At 46.2% G+C, this 24944-nt stretch overlaps 3 protein-coding genes and 1 pseudogene across 5 annotated transcripts; 3 read left to right on the forward strand and 1 right to left on the reverse strand.

Annotated features, from left to right (window-relative positions):
• Nucleotides 1-475: 475 nt before the first annotated feature.
• LOC115396662 (serine/threonine-protein kinase Sgk1) lies at nt 476-4341 on the forward strand. The gene is given in 13 exon segments (XM_075410443.1): nt 476-652; nt 972-1047; nt 1152-1221; nt 1319-1344; nt 1957-2014; nt 2107-2190; nt 2286-2417; nt 2641-2753; nt 3342-3561; nt 3636-3657; nt 3660-3790; nt 3857-3946; nt 4037-4341. Coding segments are annotated over 13 exon segments (1227 nt in total). The 5' UTR covers nt 476-609; the 3' UTR covers nt 4199-4341.
• A 403-nt stretch (nt 4342-4744) lies between these two features.
• On the reverse strand, nt 4745-6469 carry LOC115396663 (transmembrane protein 244-like). The gene is made up of 7 exons (XM_030102639.1): nt 6431-6469; nt 5965-6050; nt 5402-5475; nt 5186-5311; nt 5046-5090; nt 4848-4952; nt 4745-4815 (listed from the first exon to the last, which is right to left on the reverse strand). The coding sequence occupies exons 1-6, from the start codon at nt 6461-6463 to the stop codon at nt 4858-4860; spliced, it is 459 nt and encodes a 152-aa protein (XP_029958499.1). The 5' UTR covers nt 6464-6469; the 3' UTR covers nt 4745-4815; nt 4848-4857.
• Nucleotides 6470-7440: 971 nt separating this feature from the next.
• Nucleotides 7441-18793, forward strand: l3mbtl1b (L3MBTL histone methyl-lysine binding protein 1b). Of its 3 annotated transcripts, none has more exons than XM_030103359.1 (22): nt 7441-7713; nt 9078-9212; nt 10559-10754; nt 11102-11288; nt 11373-11502; nt 11611-11662; nt 12025-12119; nt 12219-12323; nt 12412-12547; nt 12648-12739; nt 12820-12971; nt 13216-13292; nt 13441-13526; nt 13932-14042; nt 14144-14258; nt 14452-14551; nt 15070-15255; nt 15372-15473; nt 15561-15625; nt 15720-15892; nt 16236-16298; nt 17303-18793. In XM_030103359.1, the coding sequence occupies exons 2-22, from the start codon at nt 9102-9104 to the stop codon at nt 17429-17431; spliced, it is 2463 nt and encodes an 820-aa protein (XP_029959219.1). In that variant the 5' UTR covers nt 7441-7713; nt 9078-9101; the 3' UTR covers nt 17432-18793. The 3 variants fall into 3 exon arrangements, with proteins under 3 accessions (XP_029959219.1, XP_029959217.1, XP_029959218.1); XM_030103357.1 differs by having other exon boundaries at nt 7442-7713; nt 11075-11288; XM_030103358.1 differs by lacking the exon at nt 7441-7713 and adding an exon at nt 8239-8650 and having other exon boundaries at nt 11075-11288.
• Nucleotides 18794-20454: 1661 nt separating this feature from the next.
• On the forward strand, nt 20455-22184 carry LOC115396430 (transmembrane protein 200B-like; annotated as a pseudogene).
• The last annotated feature ends 2760 nt before the right edge of the window (nt 22185-24944 follow it).

Below are 24944 nucleotides of genomic sequence, written 5' to 3' on the forward strand. Positions count from 1 at the left end.
ACGACCGCAGATCTACAGATATTCAATCAAAAATCCCAGTGACAAGGAAAAATAAAGAAACAGTGACCTCAATAACAACACACGACCCCAAAAAAACAAGCACCACTTCACAGTCGATTGAAATTAAATATAAAGTGTGATTGTGAGGGATTACTGATATTTTAACACGCGCATGATGCTTATTATGTTGCACTTACTTTACCTCACCTCACAATTTCAATGACTCGGTCAAAGATCTCCATTTCCTTCTGGCAGGCACGTTCATCGAGCCCCTGGAGTAAGAATGGCTGCCCCAGATAGTCCCATTTATGCTGACGAGCACTAAATCCACAGCACGCACGGGCTACTGTGCGCTTATGGTTACTGAGTCCGAGGGTACTTGAACGCATCACAGCCTCTATCCAGTGCCTGTTGCTTTGGGGGTTTCTCTCAAAGCAGCAGGACAGATCAGCCGCAGACACTCTGCAGGATCCACAGGACAGGACAGGACAGGACAGCCCGACCGAGGGCGGACTGCAGGGCATCTTTCATCTTCTCTCAGCTCACTTCTGATTTTGGTTTATTATAGATCCAGCCGCAGCCAGATGACCGTGACTCGGGAGAGACCCCATGACCTATTCCAAAATGAGAGGGGTTGTGTCATTTCTCTCAGGTAAGGATAGAAGTAACTCTTTAAATAGTGTTTTTTTTCTCTTGCCAGTCACACTATTATAATGCATGCACTAACTGACCTCTGTACATTAAGATGCATACTGTAATTAATTATAATATGATATTTAAATCTTGTTTCTATGCTTGGTGTGTTTGAAACTATTCTAAAATTGAAGTACAAGCTTGTTCATATTAACTCAAATGAGTTACAGAAGTTTTACAGCCCCAGTGAAGTATTTGAAAGTCATGCCAGACATTTGCTGAGTGACTACATCTGTTGCAGTCTTATGTAAGGGTCCAACCACCTGCTTCTCTTTCAGCTCTGCTCAAGGGGAAAAAAGTTGGCTTCAGCGACTTCCTACACAAGCTTGTTTCGAGCCAGCACATCTGCCAGCAGTAAGTTGATAAGACAGAAAAAAGAAAACATTCATGGTTATTTGTTTGTCTTGTTCTGTTCAATCTCTTAAAACTCTGTTCCGCCTGTGACCTCCTGACTGAAGTCTGGACACTCAGAAAATCCTGCGAAGACAAAGCAAGCTGAGGAAAGAGAAGGAGGAAAAAGCTCATCTGGTGGGTTCAGGGGAAAAGGTTTTACAGGAACATGTCCACAGGAGATGAAACTGAATCTGACCTCCTGACCGTCCCTCTGTGTCTTCTTGGTCCTCAGAACTCGGCAAACACAGACGCCTCACAGTGAGTCATTCCCCTCAACACGAAGAATCAGAATGAATTTCTGTCTCAAAATATATTCTTTCCTTTCTTCACAGTCAATGCAGTCCCGCAAAAATAGGTTAGCTGTATGTCATATTCCAGCAGCTGTGAAGTGTAACTTGTCTTTGATTTGTCAGAGCACGGCCTTTATTGTCATAATATTTCATAAAGAGGTTATTTTCCCAACCTGCAGCATCACTGTCTGTTGGCTTCTTTTTATAGAGAATAACCCAACAATCAAACCTTAGCAAGCATGGGTTACAGGAAGACACTGCTCCAGAACAAAACCTACTGATGAAGGCTTTTCACTGCATAAGATAAAATCAGGAGGCAACAAACTTACATTGGACAGCAGACCAGTCCAGTTTCCAGTACAAACTGTCAGCTTTATGAAACTGGAAGGTCTGACACTGAAACTTGTTGCAGGAAGCTCTGCCTCCCACTTTACTTTTAGAAATTCTTTGACCTTCCAATGAGTAGGTTCTGCTGGGATAATTTGTTACTAATTCTACAATATGAGAGGGGCTGCTTGATAAGCGCTTGTTGAGAATCATTTGTGCAACATTAATTCATTGCCGCTTCTGCTTGCGTCAGGATGAAGCCATCAGACTTTGACTACCTCAAAGTTATTGGCAGAGGAAGCTTTGGAAAGGTGGGGATATTTTTCAAAGTTATTCTTCTGGACATGATCTTTTGAACTTGATCCTAAGTGGAAGTTAAATAGGGAAAAAAAACCTTTTACAGGTGCTGCTGGCAAGACACAGAAAACAAGGAGGATATTATGCTGTGAAAGTGCTGCAGAAAAAGATGATTATCAAGAGGAAAGAGGTATTTATCTATCTATCTGTCTGTCCGTTTGTCTGGTTATCCCCCCATTATCCATTATCCATGGTTATCTGTTATCCATTGCCGTGTCTTTGCAGCAGAAGCATGTGATGGTTGAGAGGAGTGTTCTGCTGAAGGGACTACAGCATCCATTCCTGGTGGGACTCCACTTCTCATTCCAGACACCAAATGCACTCTACTTTGTCCTGGACTATGTCAATGGAGGGGAGGTGAGTGTAAATAATTTACACATCCGCTGATCAAAACAAAAGGTGGAGCTTAAGTGTCTAAACTGTTTTGCGTATGCTTGGAAAGGGCCATAGGGACTACGTATAATTATTAAGATTACTGTAATCACGTGTGTTATTTATTGTGTTGATTCTGCTGTGTTGTTGCATTCATGTCTTCCTGTCTAAACTCTGTTCTTGTGACGACTCCTCTGTTCGGCCTCAGCTTTTCTACCACCTGCAGAGGGAAGGATCATTTTCGGAGTCGAGAGCTGCTTTCTACGCTGCGGAGATGTCCGCGGCGCTGGGCTACCTGCACTCCCTTGACATTGTGTACAGGTAGGTGTGTGTGTGTGTGTGTGTGTGTGTGTGCGCGCGCATACACATAGATTCACTCCTTTATTAACTCATCACTGCTTCTCTGTCTGATGCAAATGTGATGTTTAGGTTGAATTTATTTACTCTGATCCCACAAAATATTTGCACCATATCTTTCAACACTGTATTATAGAAACAAAGTTTATATGGAACCAAAGGAACTAAAACACAAACAACTGATCTTTCGGATAATTGATGTTACATTATTAAACTGGGTTTTATCAATGTAGCGTGTTTTGTACTTGTGAGGTAGTTTTCACAGTTGGAGTGCAGCTCATCTATTCAGACAAACATTTCAAATAGAGGAAAAAGTTTACTGTTCAGTGGAGTTCAAATTATACCCAAACTGGGATTTTTAATATTGGAACAAAAGATGTAAAAAGGCCTTTTGCTGTTGTGGTTTTAATCAGCAACAAGATTTGCACATTATTGCGGTGAGATTGTTACACACTGAGAGCTCACCTGTCGGGATGCAGCGCCTGTAAAGCCCGTCATGTCCCATGTTTGATCCATTGCACATTCGGACTTCAATCAACTGTTTCTGTGCAGAGACCTGAAACCAGAGAACATCCTGCTGGACAGAGAGGGCCATGTGATGCTGACTGACTTTGGGCTTTGTAAAGAAGGCGTTGCCGTCGGTGGGAGTATGCACACTTTCTGTGGGACTCCGGAGCACCTTGCTCCAGAGGTGCTACAAGGCCACTCATACAGCTCAGCAGTGGACTGGTGGGGCCTTGGGACCGTCGTATTCGAGATGATCTGTGGACTGGTGAGTTTTGGTATAATATTTCTTTTTTGACATCCTTCCATGCATGGCTGTCTCATTCCTATTCTCCCTCTCAGCCTCCGTTTTACAGCTGCAACAAGCAAAAATGTTTGAGAACATCCTTCACGCCCCCCTGCAGCTGCGCAGTGGCGTGTCTGAAGCTGCCTGCTCGCTTCTGAAGCGACTGTTGGAAAGAGACGTCTCCAGACGCTTGGGAGCGAGCCGTGACGTTGTGAGTGCTGGAAATGACACTCGCTCACACTCGGTGATCGAGAGATTAACTTGAGCATGCTTTCAGGCGGAGCTGCAGGAGCATCCTTTCTTCGCCTCCATCAACTGGGATGACCTCGTTGCCAGGAAGCTCAGCCCACCTTTTATTCCACAAGTGGTACGAGTACATCGCAGATCAGCGCAGAGCACTACTTAAACCAACCCACAGTTGACCCCCTGTGTTTTAACGGCCACCCCCACTTTCCAGACTGGCCCCTGTGATCTGCGCTACATCGACCCGGAGTTCACGCTGCAACCCGTGCCCGCTTCCGTGGACGGGAGGTGCCAGGCTGCCGAGGCATGCGAGGCTTTCCCGGGATTTTCCTTCATGAGCCCAGCGGAGAACATGGCAGCGGAGCTAGTTTCATAACATCAACAAACCCTTTGGGAGCATGTTCATTCAAATATTTATTTTCTATGTCATCAATTATTAAATCGAATCTATTTTTACACCCTTGAGCAAAGGAGTCTTGCAGCATCACTGCAATCCAATGCATGTTTTATTACTCTTAATTAAATGATGATATATTTTTAGATATAGACTGTTATTTTAGTATCACTTCATGGGGAGTAATCGGTCACTATATCAGCAGTTCTCACACAGCCAGAACAATAATACAGTAACTTTATTTTTAACACTTTGTATGTAAAAAATATACTATACAACTCATACATCTCCATACTGCTGTTACATTTAAAGCCAACAAAGGCACTGAAAATTACTTCAGCGGCTCTTAAAGCTGCGTAGTGCATGCACAAAGATGCTTCTATGTGACATTTACATTAAAGAAAACATGGTGCCAGATGCTTTGCAACCATGAAACACAAAGAGGACCCACCTCTCACTTCATGTGGGTCTTTTTTTTTTTTTTTTTTTAGGGACAAATGCAAAAACAACAACAACAAAAAAACATCACTGGAAAAAGTAGCAGCAGTCTCTTGCAGGACGATAACATCTGGTCTGATCTGTTCTGCCTTACTTCACAAGGCTGTTTATGAAACAGTTTACACACCAGGCCACTCGGTTCATCAGTAGATGCTGAAGGAGGCGTATGTCTGCTCACTCTGGCATGCGAAGTAAGCTATCAGCTGACCATTGCAAATCATCAGAAACAAGCCACTACCTATGGAACAAGAGAGATGTAAAAACAAACAACCAGGCTCAAAAAGTTACACCTGATAAATTATTGACATGTTGCACATGACGGTTGTCTTACCTAACGCCAGCCACCACTGCCACACTGTGGGAAACTCCAACATTACTGCAGCACAGGAAACAAAAGAAAACCATTTCACAACATCCTGGTTTGATTTGGCGCGTACAAAAGACCGGATTTAATGTTACACTTCTGCTCACCCAGGCTGGTGATCATTACATGTAGAAGTGTGACGGTGAAGGCGTAGTCCCAAACCCGCCTCCTCACCACTGCAGCAAACAACAGGCCGCTGCAAAAGTAGGTGAGCTCCAAGGACAGGAGGTTCACTGAGAGGGAGAAGAGAGGAGAGAAGATACTGTATCGGTACAAAGTATACACTCACTGGTGATTGCCTCACATTTATCTCGTGTATTCACCCAAGTATTTGGAGTTGGATTCAGCAGGTTCTGTCTTAAAGTCGAAAGGAATGAGCCCGTCAAAGTGCTTCAACCTAAATGAGTAAAAAAGAAAAACAAGAGGATTAAAGTTTCAATGAATCACAATGTAGCTATGGCATAACCTCCTCAGACCCTGACATTTGGTATACTTGATATTTTAAGTCAAGTTGAACGCGTGTAAAGGTGCAGCTCAAAAAGCTTCAGGATACTTTTAAACAAGAAGAAAATTTATATAGTAACATTGAAAAATAAATAAAGAGGAATCTACATGAGAAAAAAAATTAAACAATCCACAATGAAAATACACAAGATACAGTGGGATTGCACAAGAGGACACAAGCAGCTCTGATTTTTGTTGAGAGTACAATTTCTTTTAAAATTTGTTGTCCTTATAGAAGGGCAAAAAGACACATTTGACCTGTAGTAGATGAGCATACTCTTAATTAATAATGATGTCCTAATACTTTAATTCAATCTTATGGGTAACTTGCATCTGCAATCATTTCCTTTATTGCCTTTGCGCATGCGCACGAGGGACTCACCTGAAGGCACCGAAGCACACACTCCCAATCATGTAGAAAAGAGAGTAAAATATAACCAGACACAGTAGCAGGTTGAACAGCACGGTCTATGGGACGGAGACAAACACAAGGAGTCGTTATTATGTAGAGTCCATCTGCCAGCAGCACACATTTTCTACCTTACACAACATGGGCAGCGTTACAGTGTGTGTGTTTTAGTGTGTGTTATAGGCTCCCGGGGGCAGCAGGGGGAGGGATGTGAGCTGCAGGTGGGCAGGCAGACAGCAGCAACTCTATCTGCAGCAGCCTGACCTGCTGGTGGATTATATCTGCTAGATTTTTCTGTGCACAGAGGCACCTGAAACACGCGGCAGCTCATCATTTAATCTGATCGCGCATCATTCCCAAAGCGGCCGCGGACTGTCAGATCACAGAAACGCCTCGAGGGTTGAGAGACAATATATATCACACCATGTCGACATCTTACCTTCGAATCGACCGCTTGGCCTTTGAATGCCATCTCATGGTTTGCTGTAGATTTGCTGTTATTTTTCTGTAATTTCCTAACACTGCAGCAGCGGCGGTAGAGGTATTGGTGTCGGCGGCGGACAAGGCTGCACGAGCCGCTAATCCCCCAACAAACTGGACTCCTTCTGCCATCTAGCGACAAAAAAACAGGACGCCGAGCAGAGCCGCCGCTTTTTACAGCCGAGCTGAACTCATTTCACCTCATATCGGGGCGGCCTTTGTTGACTGAAAATAAAAAATAAAAAAATAAAATCTCCACTTTGCTCCAAACGCACAGGCTCGTGTCCAGACGAAGTTATTCGCGTGGTTATTAAAGGAAGGCCGCGTGTTTCCAACCCCGCGTGTTGATGGGAAACGGCCAAATATCTGCAGCCTTGTCATAAAGGAGAAACACACAGCCGCCCAGTGTGGGAGGGATTGACTGCTGCAGGTCTGCTTTTCAGGCTGTGCTTGGAAAATGAAGTCAATTTCAAGCCACCCTTTCCGACAGAGAATTAGGCAGATGTCACATCGACGTGAGATGACCAGCTGTCATGATTCACGGCGTCGTTGAGAACGCGCGCGGGGAGTGTCACGAAAGGTGATGGCACGCCGTCTCCTCCAGCGGCATCCCCCCCTCCCTACGCCACAGTGGCGATGATAAGTTTTTTCACGTTATCGTGGAGTGAAAGGCGGCGTGGTGGCCACCGTATGGCCGCCCCAGATGTTGGGGAGCCTGAAGCCGCTCCGGACTCCTGAGCAACAACCCCAAAAATCAACTGGTCTGAGTTTGAAAATGTCACCTGAGGTGACTTGTTACGAGGCGGAGCTGGGTTGTCGGTGCCGTGGTCGGACTGCAGCCCGCACGGACAGGCTGCTCGGTGATGGGACAGTTGTTAAAAAACTGGGAGGTTAAACGGGCTGAGTGAGGGGGGAAAAAACCAGCCGCTCCTCCACAGCAATGGAGACACTGCGGTCCCTGCGCTCCATTGATACACACTCCTACTCCTGCGGAGAGGAGGGGGGCTCACTTCTCCACACTGTTTCGGGGCAAAGGGGAAATCCGAGGCGCGGTGCGGCGGGTGGTATTTGTTAAATCGGCTCCGAGCTGAGTTTTGGGCGTGTTTTAAGTGCACACAGGCCTGTTATTGACCGCCGATAGTGAAGTGAACTTTTCCGAGCCCCAAAGTTGTCAGGCAGCGCATCTTGCGCGCATGCGCATCACTCTATCCAGCTCTAAATAAGAGTTAAAACAGAAACGAGGTGAGTTCCACAATTTACAAACAATACGGGCGTAAATACTCATTAATTGGCGTTAACAGGGACAAAGGGAGAAAAAAACGACGTTCGTTTGACTCAGCGGGGTTAGTTTTCTTTATTTCCACTCTGATTTGAAACGGCGAGAATAAATCGTTTTTTTTTTCAAGTTTCTATTGAAGAAAATAATCAAGCAAACAACGTTGCAGCCTGTAACAGTATCACGGTGCTATTGCGAGTGTGTGCGATTTTCTGCGAAATGTCGGCGTTTGCAGGAGCGTTTTCCTCTTGTTATTAACCGAGAAACTTATTTATTACAGATTGTCCTTAGCTGGCTGCATCCAGTCACAATGCTACGGCTAGCCGCCTAGCATCCCCCTGTGTAAGCGGACGGAGCGGGGCTAGCTGCCTGCTAGCTCCGTGTCAGCCTAGCTAGCTGACATTCCGTGACAAGGGGAAAGTGAAGAAAAACGAGCAGAGTGAATGAAAACACTCCGTCAGGAAATTGCTCCGCAAGCGTTTGATTTTGTTCGACACGTAGCGGCTTTGCGCGATTTGTTTAAGCTGGTAACTTGAGTAATTAACATAGTTTAAACGTGTTGGTGGCCTCTTCCTATGCTCCGCCATTTTGTACAAGACGAATGCTAATCATGGGCGCTCTTTCACTTTATTTATGGCCAGAATAAAACTGAGACATGGAGAGCAAACTCAAACTCAACCAGTATCCATCAGCTCCGACTGTTGAGCACTTTTCAAATGGTTGTGGCCACGGTGCAATCAGAAAATATCACCTTAATTCAGTGTTGAACCTGCGTCAGGACTAAAACGTTATATCGTATTATTAGACGGATTAAAACGCATCTAAGTTTGGACAGTTGGCTCGGAAAACAGTGTTCTCCTCAATATTGGTGAACAAATAACCCTCTCGGCCGCTCATAACCAGGTAAACAGTGGGTTTTTGGAGATACAGTTAAAACAAGGAAAAGATGAACTTGTGTGGTAAACTTAAAGTTGACACATCTTCCCAGGTGCTGGTCAATGATATTGGTGGAGGTTAACTCCGATGAGGCCATTTGTGCGCGCATATCCCCGTTTGTTGTCCAGCAAAACAATATTATTATTGACTGTTTTGTCTGAAATCGAAGTGCACGGTGTACCCTGCAAGCCAGCACACAGGCTCCATCTAGTGGTGATGCTGCGCAGCGCTGTTTACAGGAGCAGGTCGAGCTGCATGTCTGATGGGAGGCACTTTGTGGACGAAGCAGCTTCACTGTTGTTACCAGACACACTCAACACCGCAGAATTACAGCACGTGCTCTCTGATCCCTGTCTTGTTTTTAATGTTATTCTAATCTGCCTTGTTATTGCAGGTTGGTCATATCAGCGGAGTGGGAATGACTGACACTCCACCTAATGATGGCCCCTCCCAGGGAGCTGAGTTTGACATGATGGGCGCTCTGGATTGGAAGGATGGTATCGCCACGCTGCCGGGCAGTGATATCAGGGTATGGAGGAGATTTTGCTTCTGGGAAAATGAGGCCCTGTTTGCAAGAAAGCGTTTCAGGTGAAAACGCATCGTTTTGCGTTTTCTCTTCAGCAAAGTTTTGTGATTACACAGCAGTGTTTTCAAAGTGATATCCATTTCCATGAGAACGGCAAAAATGGATATAGCTGCTGGGCCTTGAGTGGGTGCTAATACCCTATAAACATTAACAATGCTGCATGGACATTCCTATGGACAGACGACAAAGTTAGATTTCCATTATGAGTGATTCTCTACCATAAAACTACCAGGTCCCAGGAGAAAATGGCCTGGGAGTCAAGACGCTCTGGAGGCCGCCATTGTCATTGTTGATCCAATCACAGAAGTGACGAAGAAAATTCCACTCTAGGAGCCCTTTTCAGAAAGTTGTTTTGTCATTGGCTCTGACCACCTTTGTCATTTAAACAGACACTCAAGACGTTTTGTATTTTCACCTGAAAACATTGTCATGTAAGCAGGGCCTCAGATAAACCTTTTGTGATCACAAACCTAGAATTAGGAGAGGAGGCAAAATGCCCCCTACCGCAGTCTACAGCTCTATTCATTGTTGATGGGAGGATCGTTTGTTTTTGTTTTGTTTTTTACATTGTTACCATTATTAGCTGAACTGATGAGACAACAAAACGTATAAAAATAAATAAACCATCTTATTAACTTCTTCATCCAAGTAGTGTTACAGGGTGCTGGAGTTGATCTCAGCCTACAGTTAGTGAATGCAGGGAGTCGCAGGGCAAACACACACACACACACACAAAAAAAACAGATCCAGACATCACACACACACTCTCATTTATGAGAAATTTAAGAGTAAAAAATTAGCTTCATGCACATGTGTTTAGGCTGTGGAAAGAATACCGAATGTGACGAGAAAATGGAGACACGTAACAGGAGAACATGCAAACTCCACACAGAAAACCCCGAGTCTGGCTCAAACTGGAAACATTCTCACTATGACGCCAGAGTGCGAGCCACTACTGTGCAAAAGGTCTCTGTGAAATAAGTGTCGGGTTTTATTGCTGTGTTGTTGAACCAATCAGATGATGAATTGTATCATGATCATAATCTCATGTAGACAAAATGCTGTAATTTCATTCAGTACGGACCAGCATGTCCAGATTTATTACATTTAGAGGCTCTAAACTCCAAGAAGCCAGTGCACAGAGTAAAACTTTCTTTAATATCTCAGGTTTTCGAAACGCAAAAGTGTGCCTGAAGTTTTTTTTCTAAAAAATCCTTCTCTGTCAGCTGCAAAATGTCATTCCACACAGACCTCGGTGAATGTGTTTTACTCATATTTCTGTCTTTCAGTTCCGCATGACCGAGTTTGGGACACTTGAGATTGTCACAGATCTGGAGGTCAAAGGTCAGGAGACAGAGCCCAAGCGTGAGACCTTGGACCCCGCACCATCTCACACTCCCACCCCTCCCCCAGAGAGCCAATCACAGGCCAGCACAGCGGCCTCTCCGGCCAATCAGAGCAAGCCAGGCCCGTCTCAAGCAAAAGGTAGGACATGCTAAATGTTGTGATGTAAAAATACAGTGTTTTTATTTTATGCCCCCAGGTTAAGAGTCTGGTTGTCATCCTCAACAGCATTCTTATCTTTTCAATCTCACATCAATAATATTACTGTTATTGTAATGTTGCTTTGTGTGTTGTATTGTTTTTACTGTTTTTAATGTGTAACTGGGGAATTATGAAAATGTTTGTACGGTGTCCTCAGGTGCCAAGAAATGCATCGTCATATAAAATGTGTTATTGTTGTGATATCTTCTGAGGTGTACGGCCTCGTTTCAGTCCTGCCTCCTGTTCTTCTGCCCCTCCAGCTCCTGGTCCTGTGCTTTTGTCTTTAGAGGAGGGCCCCAGCACGGAGGGCCCCAATGTGGAGGTCGGTCCCAGCGTCGAGGTGGGCTCTAGCGCTGACGCGGGTCCCAATGGCGAGCTGTCGAGGTGTCGCGCCTGTGGCGGCCGCGTGTCCAGAGATGCCCTCCTGCAGGGCAAGTTCTGCAGCTCTGCTTGTGCTCAGCCCTCCAGTGGCAGGTACACTCACACGCCTGTTGCCGCTTTGTAGCTCTGTGCTTTGTCACCGATTGTTTATCGGTCGTCTATTTTATTCATTTGAAGGTCGTCTCCGGGAGAAGCCCGGGAGAGTCAGGTAGTGGAGGGCGAGAGGCTGGGGAAACGTGTGCGCAAAAAGAGAAAGATCTACATGGATTCTGGCGATGAAGAAGAGGAGAACCAAGATGAACCAGAGGTGAGCAGCATCCAGCAGTGTATCTGCCTGATAAAGCTGCAGCCAATTAGAGCTCAGCACAGTTATTTACACTGGTGATTAACGTCTTCTTTTTATTTGACTCCGTAGGAAAAGGCCAGGACTACCAAAGGAAGGAGAGGAAGCAAGATGGCTAAACTGGGTATGTTAATCTGCTGATAACAAAGAGGTCATTGGAAAAATTCTTTTACTCATCTTACTGTGTTTCCAAAACTGTTATTGCTTTACTCTGTTGAATCCAAGGTCTTCAAAGACGTGGATGAAATCTTATCACAATCGTCAGCTTTTTGATATAGCCCTATGCCTCGGTCTTTCCTACATTTTACTGCTGCGTTTTGGTGAATGTCTTCAAGTATATGAATGAAAATGTAAAAGGTAATAAAGAGACGGATAGCCTTCAGATTCCAGATGATTCTCAGACAGTTGTGAAAATTTGGCATGTCTCACATCTGGTTGTGTTGAACGTTTCTCTGTCCTGTACGGACATGTGTGTTCTCCATCCAGTGAATGCCCCAGCAAACAAGAAACGAGCATGGAGCTGGCCTGCTTACCTGGAAGAGGAGAAGGCCATCGCTGCGCCTGTGAAGTTTTTCAAAGAGGTAAAAACCCAAAGAAGACCCGCTCACCCGTCTGCCTCCTCTATGCTGTGAAATTTAACCTGATGGTTGGTTCACCTACACTGTGCATTTGTCTTGTAGCACCAGTCGTTTCCTCAGAGCAGGAACGGTTTTAAAGTGGGAATGAAACTGGAGGGGCTCGACCCGGCCCACCCGTCTCTGTTCTGTGTGCTCACTGTTGCAGAGGTACGATAATACGCCGTCCAGATCCTTGTTTTGTTTTCATACCAAGACTTATCGCTCGGACTGTGCATGCTGTTCCGTCGCTCCGCAGATCCTGGGTTACAGAGTCAGGCTCCACTTTGATGGTTACCCGGAATGTTATGACTTTTGGGCCAACGCCGACTCGTGGGATCTGAAACCAGCCGGCTGGTGTGAGAAGTACGGACACAAGTTACTGTTGCCTAAAGGTAAGGGCAGACCTGCTGCTTATTGATGAGTGCATCCTGTCATCTCTTTGCAAATAACATTAAAACTCGAGAATTCGGGTCTGGATTTGTCTTGTTGCAGGTTGTAAAGATGGAGAATTTAACTGGAGCATGTATGTGAAGAACTGTAGAGGACAGCTCGCCCCAAAACACCTCTTTAAGAGCCTCAATACAGTGAGTACCGCGCACACAGCGTACGGCCTTCTGGTGGCTCCTTAACGTTTAAGGCCGTCATGATGTCTGTGTTTCTTCAGTCCGTCACTCCGTCGGGCTTTCGAGCGGGAATGAAACTGGAGGCGGTCAACAGGAAGAACCCTTCGCTGATCTGTGTAGCAACAATTGCTGCTGTTGTTGACAATCGTTTGCTCATTCATTTTGACAAATGGGACGACACATACGATTATTGGTAAGAGCAACAGTGGACTTTCTAAATCTGTTATTATTATATTGACTATACTAAGAAAAAGAGTGTTTTAATGAGCGGCATGATATTTAGGATTAAGTGAAAACTGTATCTATCACTTAGGAAAAGCTTTACAGACATTTACAGATACAGAATTTCTAAGAGTCGTAGAAGTTTTCTGTGAGTAAATGGGGATGAATGACAAGTGGATGCTGGTGTTTGACAAATGTACCTGTTTTGGATGAAGGTGTGATGCCAGCTGTCCGTACATCCATCCTGTGGGTTACTGTAAAGAGAATGAGCTCACGCTGACCACTCCTGCTGGTAAGGTCTTACTTTACGCCACTTTTGACATAAAGCACTGTGTAAACTTAGATGGATGGATTTTAAATTGAGGCATGGCGTCGCCTCCTTCTAAAGGAGAGCCTGACATTAGTGCCTGAGGTCATCTTTGGTCCACATCTCTCCTCAGAGTACAAAGAGCCGCCGAGTTTCTCGTGGGAGAAGTACCTGGAAGAGACGGCGTCGCAGGCTGCTCCAGCACGAGCTTTCAAACCAGTATGTTTCCCGTCTTATACCGGCACATTTAAAATATTAAAACATAATGATTGAAACTGAATCATATGTTCCAATTATACTGAAATATTTTAAGCCTGTCTGAATTCAGAATAACCTCAAATGCAGTTAAAAAATTCTTTCAACTTTTTAGTTCTAGTGTTAATAGATTTGGCAAATACTCATTCAGCTTGTGCCCACAGCTGTTTTCAGCAATATTAAAGCCATAACAATCAAAAGATACATTGAGATATTGAAATTAGCCTTTTTCCAAATTGTAAAAATATCTCACAACACATTGAACTGTTCAGTGATATTCTTATTTTATGAGATGCATCAGTGAACTGATGATAAACACACGTTAGTCTGCGTCCTGTGTGTCATTGCCTTTCTCTCCTCCGTTTGCAGAGACCTCCTCACGGTTTCCAGTATGGGATGAAAGTGGAAGCTGTGGATAAGAGGAACCCCATGCTCATACGTGTTGCTACTATAGCAGACTCAGACGACCACAGAGTGCAGGTGCCAGACGTCGCCTCGGCCATCGACATGTCTTTTGTTTTTTTCCTCTACTTCCTCGGCTTGTGTTAAATCTCTTGTTTTAACCGCCTCTTCTTCTGTAGATCCACTTTGATGCCTGGAGTTCAGAGTACGACTACTGGGTCGAGACGGACTGTCCAGACCTGCACCCTGTCGGCTGGTGTCAGAAAACCGGGCACCCACTACAGTATCCTAACGGTGAGACACGCTTTGTTTACCCTGTTTGCACGCCGTCCTCATCTTTCCCGGTATTCAGGTCGAGGATGAGTCAGCAGACTTTGTCCCTGCCTCCTTGTGGATTTTGTGTGAGGAGAAAGCCATAATTAATTCAAAATGGTCCAGCGGTTGTTTGCATAGTTTTAGTCACACTCCCTCTGTTTGTATATTCCAGGCTCCAGTGATGTATTGACTGCCCCAGGACAAGGATGTCCTACCCCAGGATGCAACGGGGTTGGACACATCAGGGGCCCTCGCCACGGGACCCACTACACGTGAGTAGAACACACTCAGTTTTATGCTCCCTCTCTGTTACTAATTTATTCTCCATTTTCAAATCCAACCTCGTTCAGAAATGCCACATTCCCTCACTCCTCAGCGAGTGTATACGTATCCTAGTGTCATTGCTTCTTTGTGATCCCGTTTTAAAGAGATCTTTTTATTCATGAATTATTCCTTGAAATCCTAACTTTAGTCTCCACTTATGATGTATCGTGTCACTTCTGCTGCTGCGGCTCTTATGTTCACCTAATTCAAGATTTATGTTCTCCTCTTTCATCAAGCCTTACGAGCTCTGTATATGACAATTAAAAAATAAAGCTCTGTGCTCTTAAATGTCATTTCCACTTGCGTGGGCTGCCAACAGTCTAGATGTGTTGCTTGTGTGTCTGCGTGGGGGTATTAATGGTGGTTCTAGCCGCCGTTCTTTCCCACATGTTTAAACCCCGTTTAACTCTTTAACACCACGGTGAAAAGTGAGTTTCTGTTCAGCCACTGTCCCCTCCGCTTCCAGTCAGGTGAGCTGTCCTTACTCCGAGATGAACCTGAACAAAGAGGGCTTGCTGCCAGACCGTCTCAGCGGCGAGAGGCCGCTTGCGCTCAGTGGATCTCAGCCCCGTGGGCGACGCCTGGACTCCAACGCCAACTCCAACGCGCAGACAGCAGAGCAGCCCGAAGGAGCCGAGGACGCCCAGAACAGGTCCGCACCTGAACCGCGAAACGCACCATGTCAACACTTTATGTCAGGGCGTTTTTCACACAGGGCTACAGTGTGTAGTGGCCCGCGTGTGAGTGACGACTCGTCTGTGTTGCTAGGAAACCGACGGCTGTGGAAGTTGAGCGTTCGGGGTGCAACAGCCAGCTGGATCCACTGGGTGGAGCCAGCGAGCAGAGCCAGAACGGGACCAGGCCTAAGCGGTACCTTTCAAACGTCTGACACTGAACTTCAACCCCGCCGACGGTGTTGAGAGACTCACTTCTAACTCGTGTTGTTGCTTCAATCAGGACGGCTCCAGTTCCTAAATATCTGAAAATGCACTATGTCAAAGAGGAGATCGGTGACAGTAAAGGTGAGCGGGCAGGAATCTGTGAGGTGAACGGTGTTTGTCGGACTCTCAGCCCCACTGACAGCTGCGTCCTCCGGGTCGTCTTCTCTTTCACTAGCCTCTCCAGACAGCATCTCTCTCCAGCAGGCCCTCCACGAGTCTGTGTTCTCCCCTGGCATCTCCGCCTCTCCTCCCCACCGGGTGGCTCTCTGCTGGGACAAACACTGCCAGCTGCTGCCCGAGGTGCTGGGGCTGACGGCCAAGAGGGTGGCCACTTGGAGCGCCGAGGAGGTCAGACATGCTGTCACACACACACACACACACACACACACACACACACACACACACACACACACACACACACACACACACACACACACACACACACACTAAAAGCAGACATACTCCTCATTCACTCATCCGACATGAAGGGAACCTGTTGTTCACTGCATGAATATTCAAGAAGAGCTTTTCTGCTGGTCCATGAACAAACTCTTGGCTTTTTCTTTTCTGTCTGTCATGTTAACGGCTGTGGTTCAGTAAAGGCATGTGACATATTTTGATTAGCAGATAAACATCTATTTATCAATACTCTCTGGCTTCAGCGGTTTGCTGCATGTCGTTTGTTCATCAGGTGGCCGGTTTCGTCAAAGGACTCCCAGGATGTAAAGAACACGCTGCTACATTCAAAACTGAGGTAAGAACATGTAAAAAAATATATAGTTTTTGGAAAATGAACCAGCTACTATCAAAGAGGATCTTTTACCTTTTGTAAATTCTAAATTAAATTCCTAAATATTAGTGTGTGCCGCTGATATGAAAGTTTATTGTTAAAGTCCACCCAGACTTGACTGATTGTCAGTTTCCTTTGTCCCTGACGACTCGGAAAACTCTCACTCATTCCCTTCACAGGAAGTGAGTGAGAGGAACTTATTTTGCAATTTGAGAGCAAGTGAAGGGAGCTCACAGCTCTTTCTCATTCTGTGTGAATCACACTGGTGCAAGAACCTGCAAAATGATGCATACGGCACCGATACATACAGATGGCAGCAATAAATAGGTATTGACTCCATCAATTCAGTATTTATGTGTTGATGCCGGCTGTCTGGTGTCTGTTCTCTGGCGAAAAGCAGACCTGGAATATCCGCACATCGAATAATATTTTATTTACCATTCACAGGGTGCAGACTTTTCAGATACCTTGTTGCTGCATCTGTTTTGCAGTTTCTAGCATTAGAAGCATACATTTAAATATCATTAACAAATCAAAGAAAAACGTGGCTTCGGGTGCAGCTGGAGGCTGCAGGAGGAGCAGAACTCTCACTATTCATGTTTCTTATTTGGTTTGATTCTTTGTAGATGCACAACATAAACACCAGTGAAGCTTCACGCTGCACTTGAATCAACTGCAAATAAGCTTTTAATGATGACTTGTGCGGCGTTGCAGTTCGAGTTACGAGACCCCAGGAAATGCACAGGCGTGGATGCGTCTTTGCCGACTTCCTCTGAATGTATAACTAATAACTACACAGTTACATCAACGGTCAAATGGGGGCAAATGATTAAAATATTGAAAATGGACAGGCACAGTCACACAAAAAACTAAATGATTAAAATGGGAATTAAGGCAGAAACAAGTGTAAAATTGTGTGTATGACCCGCCCGGCGCCTACTGAAATAAGTGTGTGTGTCTCTCTTCAGCAAATAGATGGCGAGGCCTTCCTGTTACTCACACAAACGGACATCGTCAAGATCCTGTCAATCAAACTGGGGCCCGCCCTGAAGATCTACAACTCCATCCTCATGCTGAAGAACGCCGACGAAGAGTAGCGACCCGAGTCCGCCGGGATCTCTCCCTCCTCACAGGTCCCTGGAGCTGCAGCTCCGTCAAAACTCAACCCAAGACATTTGAGGACGCTTTCATAACAAGTTCAATATGTCGAGCTGTGCGAGAGCGCAGCTACACAATGGAAAACAAGTGGAAGCCATTACCCCGAGAACATTTTACCTGTCCTAACTCTAAGCTCATTTGTCCCTGATGGGCGGCGCTGGTTAACCTGGGAAATCCATCCATGGAAATTATTTAACTTATATTGTGTTTGTTTACCGAGTCATTACACACAAAAAAAAAAAGACTTAATGCACCTTCAAGGCTCCTCAGCGTTGTACAGGCTATGAATTGGATTCTGCGTCAAAGTTTGGTTGCATTTCTTGTTTATCTTTGTTTTTTTTTTTTTGTGTGATCTGTAATGTAATGGAGCTGAAGCTCAGTGCAGATAGAACAAATGAGGTAGTGTTGGGAAAATGTTTTTTTTGTGCGCGCGCGTGTGTGTGTGTGTGTGTGCGTGTGTGTGAAGATGCAAAATACAATCGCGAGGTGAAGCAGAAGCACTATGTAGTTCACTTTTTCTCCTTCAGGAGGACGAAGTGGGCCGCCTAACAGGCCCAAAGGGCAAGAGTGTTTTATTTGGACTTGGCTGAAGTTTCGACTGAATACGGGATGATCTGAACTCTGTGTGTGTCTGCGTGAGAGCGTGCATGTGTGCGACCACAAATGTGACAAAGTGTGTTTGAGGGATACAGGTGTAATTTGCTGCCATCCTGTGAGTGTTGTTGGGGATAGAGGACTGTTCTGTTACAGGCAGGGCTGAGGACACTTGCGGTCTTTAAGACTGGAACGAGGCATGCGAGGCATTTTTCTTCCTGCGGGACGAGGTGGAGCGACCCCTGAAATATGAATGTTGAGTAACAGCCTTCTGCTGTTCTGTTAATATTGATCATTTTGTTGTTTCAAACAGCCTTGCAGTGTAAATAGTATACAGCTACAAAAGGACGGCCTCGCTCCTGACCAGAGTTTACTCCTGCTTAATTATGCAAAAAGGCTTGACATCTGCCTACGGGGAAGGACTTTTGAGCAGCAAACTGCAAAAAAAAAAAAAAAAAAAGAGCCTCAATCCCTAGATTTTGGAGAAAAAAAATAAAACAAAAAGAAAACATTGTTGGTGTCTTTGTAAATCTGCCTGTATCTCAGCAAGTTTGAATGTGTACATCAGCAACTGTTTATATGCAAACAGCTTTTATTTATGTATTGTAATTTAAGGGGTAACGGTACGCCGCTCCGGCTCGGAGGAAGCTGCGGCTGTTTGGTGGAATGTGTGAATGGGCGAAAAAAAATAAATGAGATGCACACCGTCTGCTGTCCTCGTTTGACCTCGGCCACTTCAGCACACGCGGGAAATAAAACGGATTGTCCATATCTCTTTGGGGATTCTCAGCAGGGATTATGAACTTTAACAGCACGTGGAGTTACACCAGTTTTCAGAAATGTTGACGTCACCTCAGTCGCTGCTGTAAATGTTGTCTGGTTCGCAGTTAAACCAGGGAAGTCATGGAGCACGGCCGCCCTTCTCCAGTGGTTTTTACTCACTATTTTTTTCCTTGGATCTGTTGAGGTTTTGTGCTTCTCTCTCGCCCTTTTTTTTCCTTCTTCATTAAGACTATTTTAACACTGTTCTTCATGCTGTGCTGCCAGTGGCTTCCATTAAAACTGTTCATTAGGAAACGGGAGAGTACAATCAATTCATGACGGCAAACATCAACACAGCACGGGTGTCATAGTTACATCATATCTGTCATCTAATTGGCTACAGACATTTTCAACCTTTCATGCATCCATTTCATAGAGAATATCGGAACTTCAGGCAGCAGTTGGGTCACGGCAGCCACTCACCCACATACTGTGAGACACACATCTGGTTCATTTTCTCACAAGCCCAGTCACACACGAAACTGTCCACCGACCGGAGCCGGACGCAGCTGACTGTGGGTGAAGGCTGTGAACACGCCTGACACTTCACCAGGACATCACTGGAACAGCCACACACTGACAGGAACAACATGTGAACCCTGGGCCACTGTTTTTTTTAAGACGAGCTCATACAACATGTCTGGTTAACCACACTGAACCAGAGTCCTTGATGTCCATCCACCAACAGCGCCGCCAATTCCCCCACACGGTCATTCTATTGGACTTCTTTTCTTTCACACAACCTTTAAGTTTTGCATTTATTTCCAGTAGGCTGCTTTATTGTAAATTGCTAAATAAGTCAGCCCATCTGCTTTCTTTCCATGTTCTATGTTTCTGGTCAACTTAATCCTGAGACAGAAGTGAAGGTTTTTTCTCATAATAATGACAGACAGAAAGGTCAGATGGCCATGAGAAGCTCAGTGGAGACAGACGGGGACACATGCTGATAAATATGATGCTGCTGTAACACCATCAAATGATGGGCGACTGATGGTTTCTCTCAAAATACCAGAATCTCTGATTAAATAATCCTACATTTCCTCCTGCTGCAGGAATACCCCTCTTTCTGGTTCTTCTTTATATGGGCTGCTTAAAACTTCTTATAATCGCAAAAGAATAAATAACTGCTCGTCGTGGGACTGGCCTGGATCAGCCTCAGATTCCCACGACCCCTCCTCTACACACACACACACTCTCACACTCACACACACACACACTGACACACAGCCTGCATCGGCGCGCGAGCAGCGCGGACACAGAGGCAGAGCAGAGCAGCTTTGCACCACTTTTAGTAAGACTGCTTTTTTTTCTTTTCTTTTTCTTTTTTTTCTTTCTTTTACTAGAAACGCTCCATTTCTCGCCCCGCTGTTGCGCTACACGCCGACACAAGACTGTCAAACCGAGGATGGAGGGAAAAAAATAAAATCAAGAAAACGACTTAATCTGAGAAGAAATTAGACAAAAGTGTGGATTACATCCGCGGATCACAGAAGAGGAGGAGGAGTGGGAGGAATAACGCAACTCCGGGGGCTGTGTGTTCCGATCATGCCGAGGAGCCAGTTTCTGCTTCGGATTTGCGTCCAAAACAAGGCAAGTAAAAAAAAAAAAAAAAAAAAAAGAAAAAAAAGCCCCGTGTGACCGAGAGCGCGGCAGACTGCGTTAAAACAGCAGGAAGTGATTTACTGCGCCGAGCAACAGGGCTGTCTGTCGAGCAGGAGCGGATCGGAGGCTGAAGACGCAGTCACTGAAGCACTTATCACATCCAACTTGAATGGCAATTCTTCATCTTCCCCTGCGCGTGCTGTTGAATCGCCTGTTATGTTCGGAGGGGGGGGGGTTAAATTATGAGTCCAGTTAGGATCAATTACCCGGTGACTGCGGTGGGATGGTGGAAAAAAAGGTCCCGGACGAGGTCAGAGCATTGATGGTGTGAGTGAGGGGTTAGTTCAGTGAGGGGGGGGTAAAAGCGGGGGCTGTTGCCCCACAAGACACTGGGGGGGGGGGTGCTGCAGATGGGTTGGCATCTCATTAACTCAGCCACATGTCTTATTAAAGCTGCTATTTCCTGTTGTGTGCAATGCAGTGTAAACTATCTGCTCTCCGGCAGCCTCTGGTACTCTCCCGCCGACCGGCGCCGCTCTGATGCTTGAGTCTTGTGTTTTTCGCCTCGTCCTCCATCTCATCTCTGTTTCTCTGTGTCTCCGTTCAGCCTGAAGCCAGAGGATGACCGCTGCCAGTGCCGGCCTGCAGCCCCACCTCCTCCCGCTCGTCCCGCTCCTCACCTGTTTGCCATCCCAGCATGCCACAGGCACCTGAGGAAGAGCGAGACCCTCCAGACCCAGCTGCACCCTGGACTCCGCCCCGGCGTGTGGCTGCTGCTGGGCGTCATGGTGGTGCTGGTGGGGATGAGCGTGGCCCGTGGCGGGCTACGTCTCGGCGGCCCCGAGGCCCACGGCGGGCCGGGGCAGCACCCACGTGGAGAGGATGAAGCTGGCCGGCCCCGTGGTCATGGGAGTGGGCCTCTTCATCTTCATCTGCGCCGCCACGCTGCTGTACGAGAACCGGGACCGGGAGGTGCGCCGGCGGGAGACCGACGACGACCTGGAGGACCTGAAGGGGGGCAGCTGCTGGGAGGATTCGCAGGACTGCCAGGACCACGGCGACTGCAAAGACGCCGAGCAGGAATCCTGGGCCGCGAAAGTCCACATTCTCCCCCTCGCTAACCCTCCGCCTGGCTCAGACTCACAGGTCAGCGGCGGATCGCCGCCGCCGCCGCCGCCTCCGACCAAAGCAGGGGTCAGTATAAAGAAGAGGTGCCGAGACAGGAGGAAGAAAACGAGGGGAGGTCCACCCTGCTGGCCCGAGTGCTGCACCACCAGGAGCCCGTCCCACCCGTCCTCCCCTGCCTGTCCGTCTCCCACTCCTCCGTCTACTCGGACTCCTGCAACTCTAGTGAAATCAACTTCAACATATGGACAGACCCTCCTGCACAGCCTCAGCACTGAGCCCCCCCTCCCCCCTCCCCCCCTCCACCCCGTCCGCTTCTGCCGCCTCCTAAAGTACGCATGACGGGACCGACTGTAAAGTTTCCCATGCAGACACAAGACTATGCACTCCTCAATAAACAGATGAGATGTTTGCCGGTGTGTTTTAGTGCCTCTGAGTGGCGCAGTTGCTCTGACTCACGCTGTGAAGGGTGTTTTTGTCCTACATCGCTCTCTGACTCACTCGCATTCGAAAGATCAGAGCTCCTCTGTTTCAAGTCTCCTCGCCCCGTTGTTGTCTTTGAACTTGACCACAGCCAAAAGAAAAAAATCCCTAAAGCCACTACAAGTTTGACCATATTTGGACGTGAAGAGGTTTTGCTGAAAAGTTATTTGGGTGCCGTACTGGGAGATGGACACAGTTTCCCTCTCTGATCGCTCTCTCACACACACACAGACACACACACACATCTTCGCTGCAGAGCTCCACTTTTACTCACTGAAGAGGCTCTGTTAAGAGGATGAACCAGATTAGGTCCCAATGAGTCTTTATCTAATCTCACACATAACATAATCTGCTCTTTATCTGAGGAAATTGTGTTTCGGTAGAAACAAGAGAGGCGCATAAGGCCGCACTCCTCTCACTCGACACCTACAGCCACGCTATAAATACCAGCTGGTGCGCTCAACACAAGCAGGAGCTTTTTCTTTTTAACTGTAATTCAACATTTTCTTTGAAAACTCTCAGTGTCAGCTGCTCAGTTTTTGTTTTTTTTTTTCCCTATTCTGTTCTCTCCTGTGTGGCGAGGCGAGATCCTAAAGAACTTCAATCAGATTCTTAAGAGAAAGAAAAGAGCAACAACTTAAACACACACAAAAAAAGCAAATTCTGGTGAGCCTGCCATGAGTTATTCCTGACGCGGCTCAACTGAGAAAAGCGATCCAGCGAGTTGAGTAATTGAAGCCTCACTCTCCCACCATCGCGACCTTTCATCTCTTCATCTCTTCTCGCTTCATCATCGGATTCCTACGCTTTATTAATAATACTCCATCCTCCATCTTAATCCTTGGCTTCTGCGGAGCGGAGGAAAAATGAAAATAGGGCAAAACAATGCAGGGTAAGATGTTAAAATGTTAGCAGGTACAATAAAGCCAAAGTGAGCCTGTTTGAACAGGCAGAGGGGAAAATTGGGGGGAGTGGAATTTTTATTTTTAATTATCGCCAGCATTTTCTTCCCCGGCTCTCTAATTACACAGGCGATCAGTCTGAAGGGTTTTTATGGGATGTTTAGGACTGCTGAGTATTTCCTTGTTGTTCGGGCCCATGCTGGGATACTGCCATCCAGATGACGACCGAGACCAACGTGTGTACAGTAATTTGCAGCCACACATTTCACTCGGTGGAAACGGCAGCCATCTGTCTCTCGCCAGCACGCTCATGCCCGTGTAGGTACAATATGCTGTTTTAAGATGGCGAATGTATATTTCAGTAGCAGGGGGGGGGGGGGATGAGTCGGGGAGATGTGTCTGAATCTTGCAACGCACTGGAAGGATCCCTCCTTCGCACTCATTGCTCAGAAAAGCAGCTCCCTCCTCGCTCTCGCATGTACAGCAGTCCTGCTCGGTGGGAGCCGATCTCATGTGTTTACGTTTGCACAGAGGGATGCTTACCAATTAATCTCTACCTTGTCATTTTGTTATACTGATCTCCACTCACATGCTAGTTTATTGGATACCTAAAACTCAACAATCCTGCAATAAATCCACACTCCATTAAGGATATAATATCACACCTCTCCAGAGCCCAAGCTGTTGTCTTCACATTGCCTTTGCAGGCCGGAAAAACCTAAATTTATTACATTTCCTCATATAAACCAAAACAAAGCAGCATATCTTAACATTTATAGATGTTCGGCTGCCAGACTTGTGGCCTTGTTAAACGTAAAACAACAAAAGATGATTAATATTTATCATAACTGTTGCAAATGAATTTTTAATCATACTGCCGAGTCAGCTGCATGAATAATTTTTGTCCCATTTCTTCCCATACGTGGAGCATACATGAACTTTGATTCATCGGATGCCAATCCCGACGGCGGGATCTCGTTCAATCAGAAGCCAAACCGATCAAAGCAGAGTCGTTTCAGCCCGCCGGTTTGCAGATAAGCCTCGTTCACCAACTCAGGATTCGAGAAATCTTCCTCATGTCAACATCTGTGTTTGTGTTTGTGTTTGTGTTGTATGCTATGTTACATAAGTCAGCAGCGCAGGGTTTATGCTGCTTTGAAATAACACTGAATGGAGTCCCCTCCTCTGTAGTGTGTGTGTGTGTGTGGTGTGTGTGTGTGTGTGTGTGTGTGTGTGTGGTGTGGGTGTGTGTGTGTGTGTGTGTGTATTGATACATATCTGAGCAGACGGACAGGAAGACATAAGCAGCTTAACCGCGCTGACTCAGGACACATGCAATTCTCTGCTGTTCCTTAAGAGAGGAGGAGAGCGACAGAGCGAGAGGAGAGAGAGAGAGAGAGAGAAGAGAAAAGGAAGGAAAGAAAGAGAGGAGAGAAGCTCTGATCAACATTTTAGGCATCAGTGAAAACAGGCGTGAGGATCAACAAACCCAGGATGCCAGTTGGTCAAAGACATCACCTGTAAAAGCAGAGAAAGGGAAGTCGTCACGTCAGGGTTTTGGGGTTTTTTTTTTCCAGCTGAGGAGGGATTTCATTCTTTGTCTGCATCTGACATTCAGCCCTCCTTCACAGAAACAGAGTCTTGATTTAAGTGCAGCATTTACACTATATTCTGTGTTAAAGTAACTAATGAACTGAATGATATTTCCTGGCATTTACTCCCCCAGCCTGCCAGATTTCCTCCTCTGGTGCAGATCTCTTCTTTACTTGTTACCAAAACCTTCAATTGAGTGATAACCTGCAGCCTTTAGGTGGCCGTGATTGGTGCCGGGCAAGCAGCAGGTGCATTCCTTACTAATCCAATTTTAGCTGAGCTTCCGGACATCCCAGCAGTCCTCATGGTGGAGTCAATGGAAGAGGCATCC

The sequence above is a fragment of the Salarias fasciatus genome, chromosome 11, assembly GCF_902148845.1.
Source record: "Salarias fasciatus chromosome 11, fSalaFa1.1, whole genome shotgun sequence".
Taxonomy (NCBI): Eukaryota; Metazoa; Chordata; class Actinopteri; order Blenniiformes; family Blenniidae; genus Salarias; species Salarias fasciatus.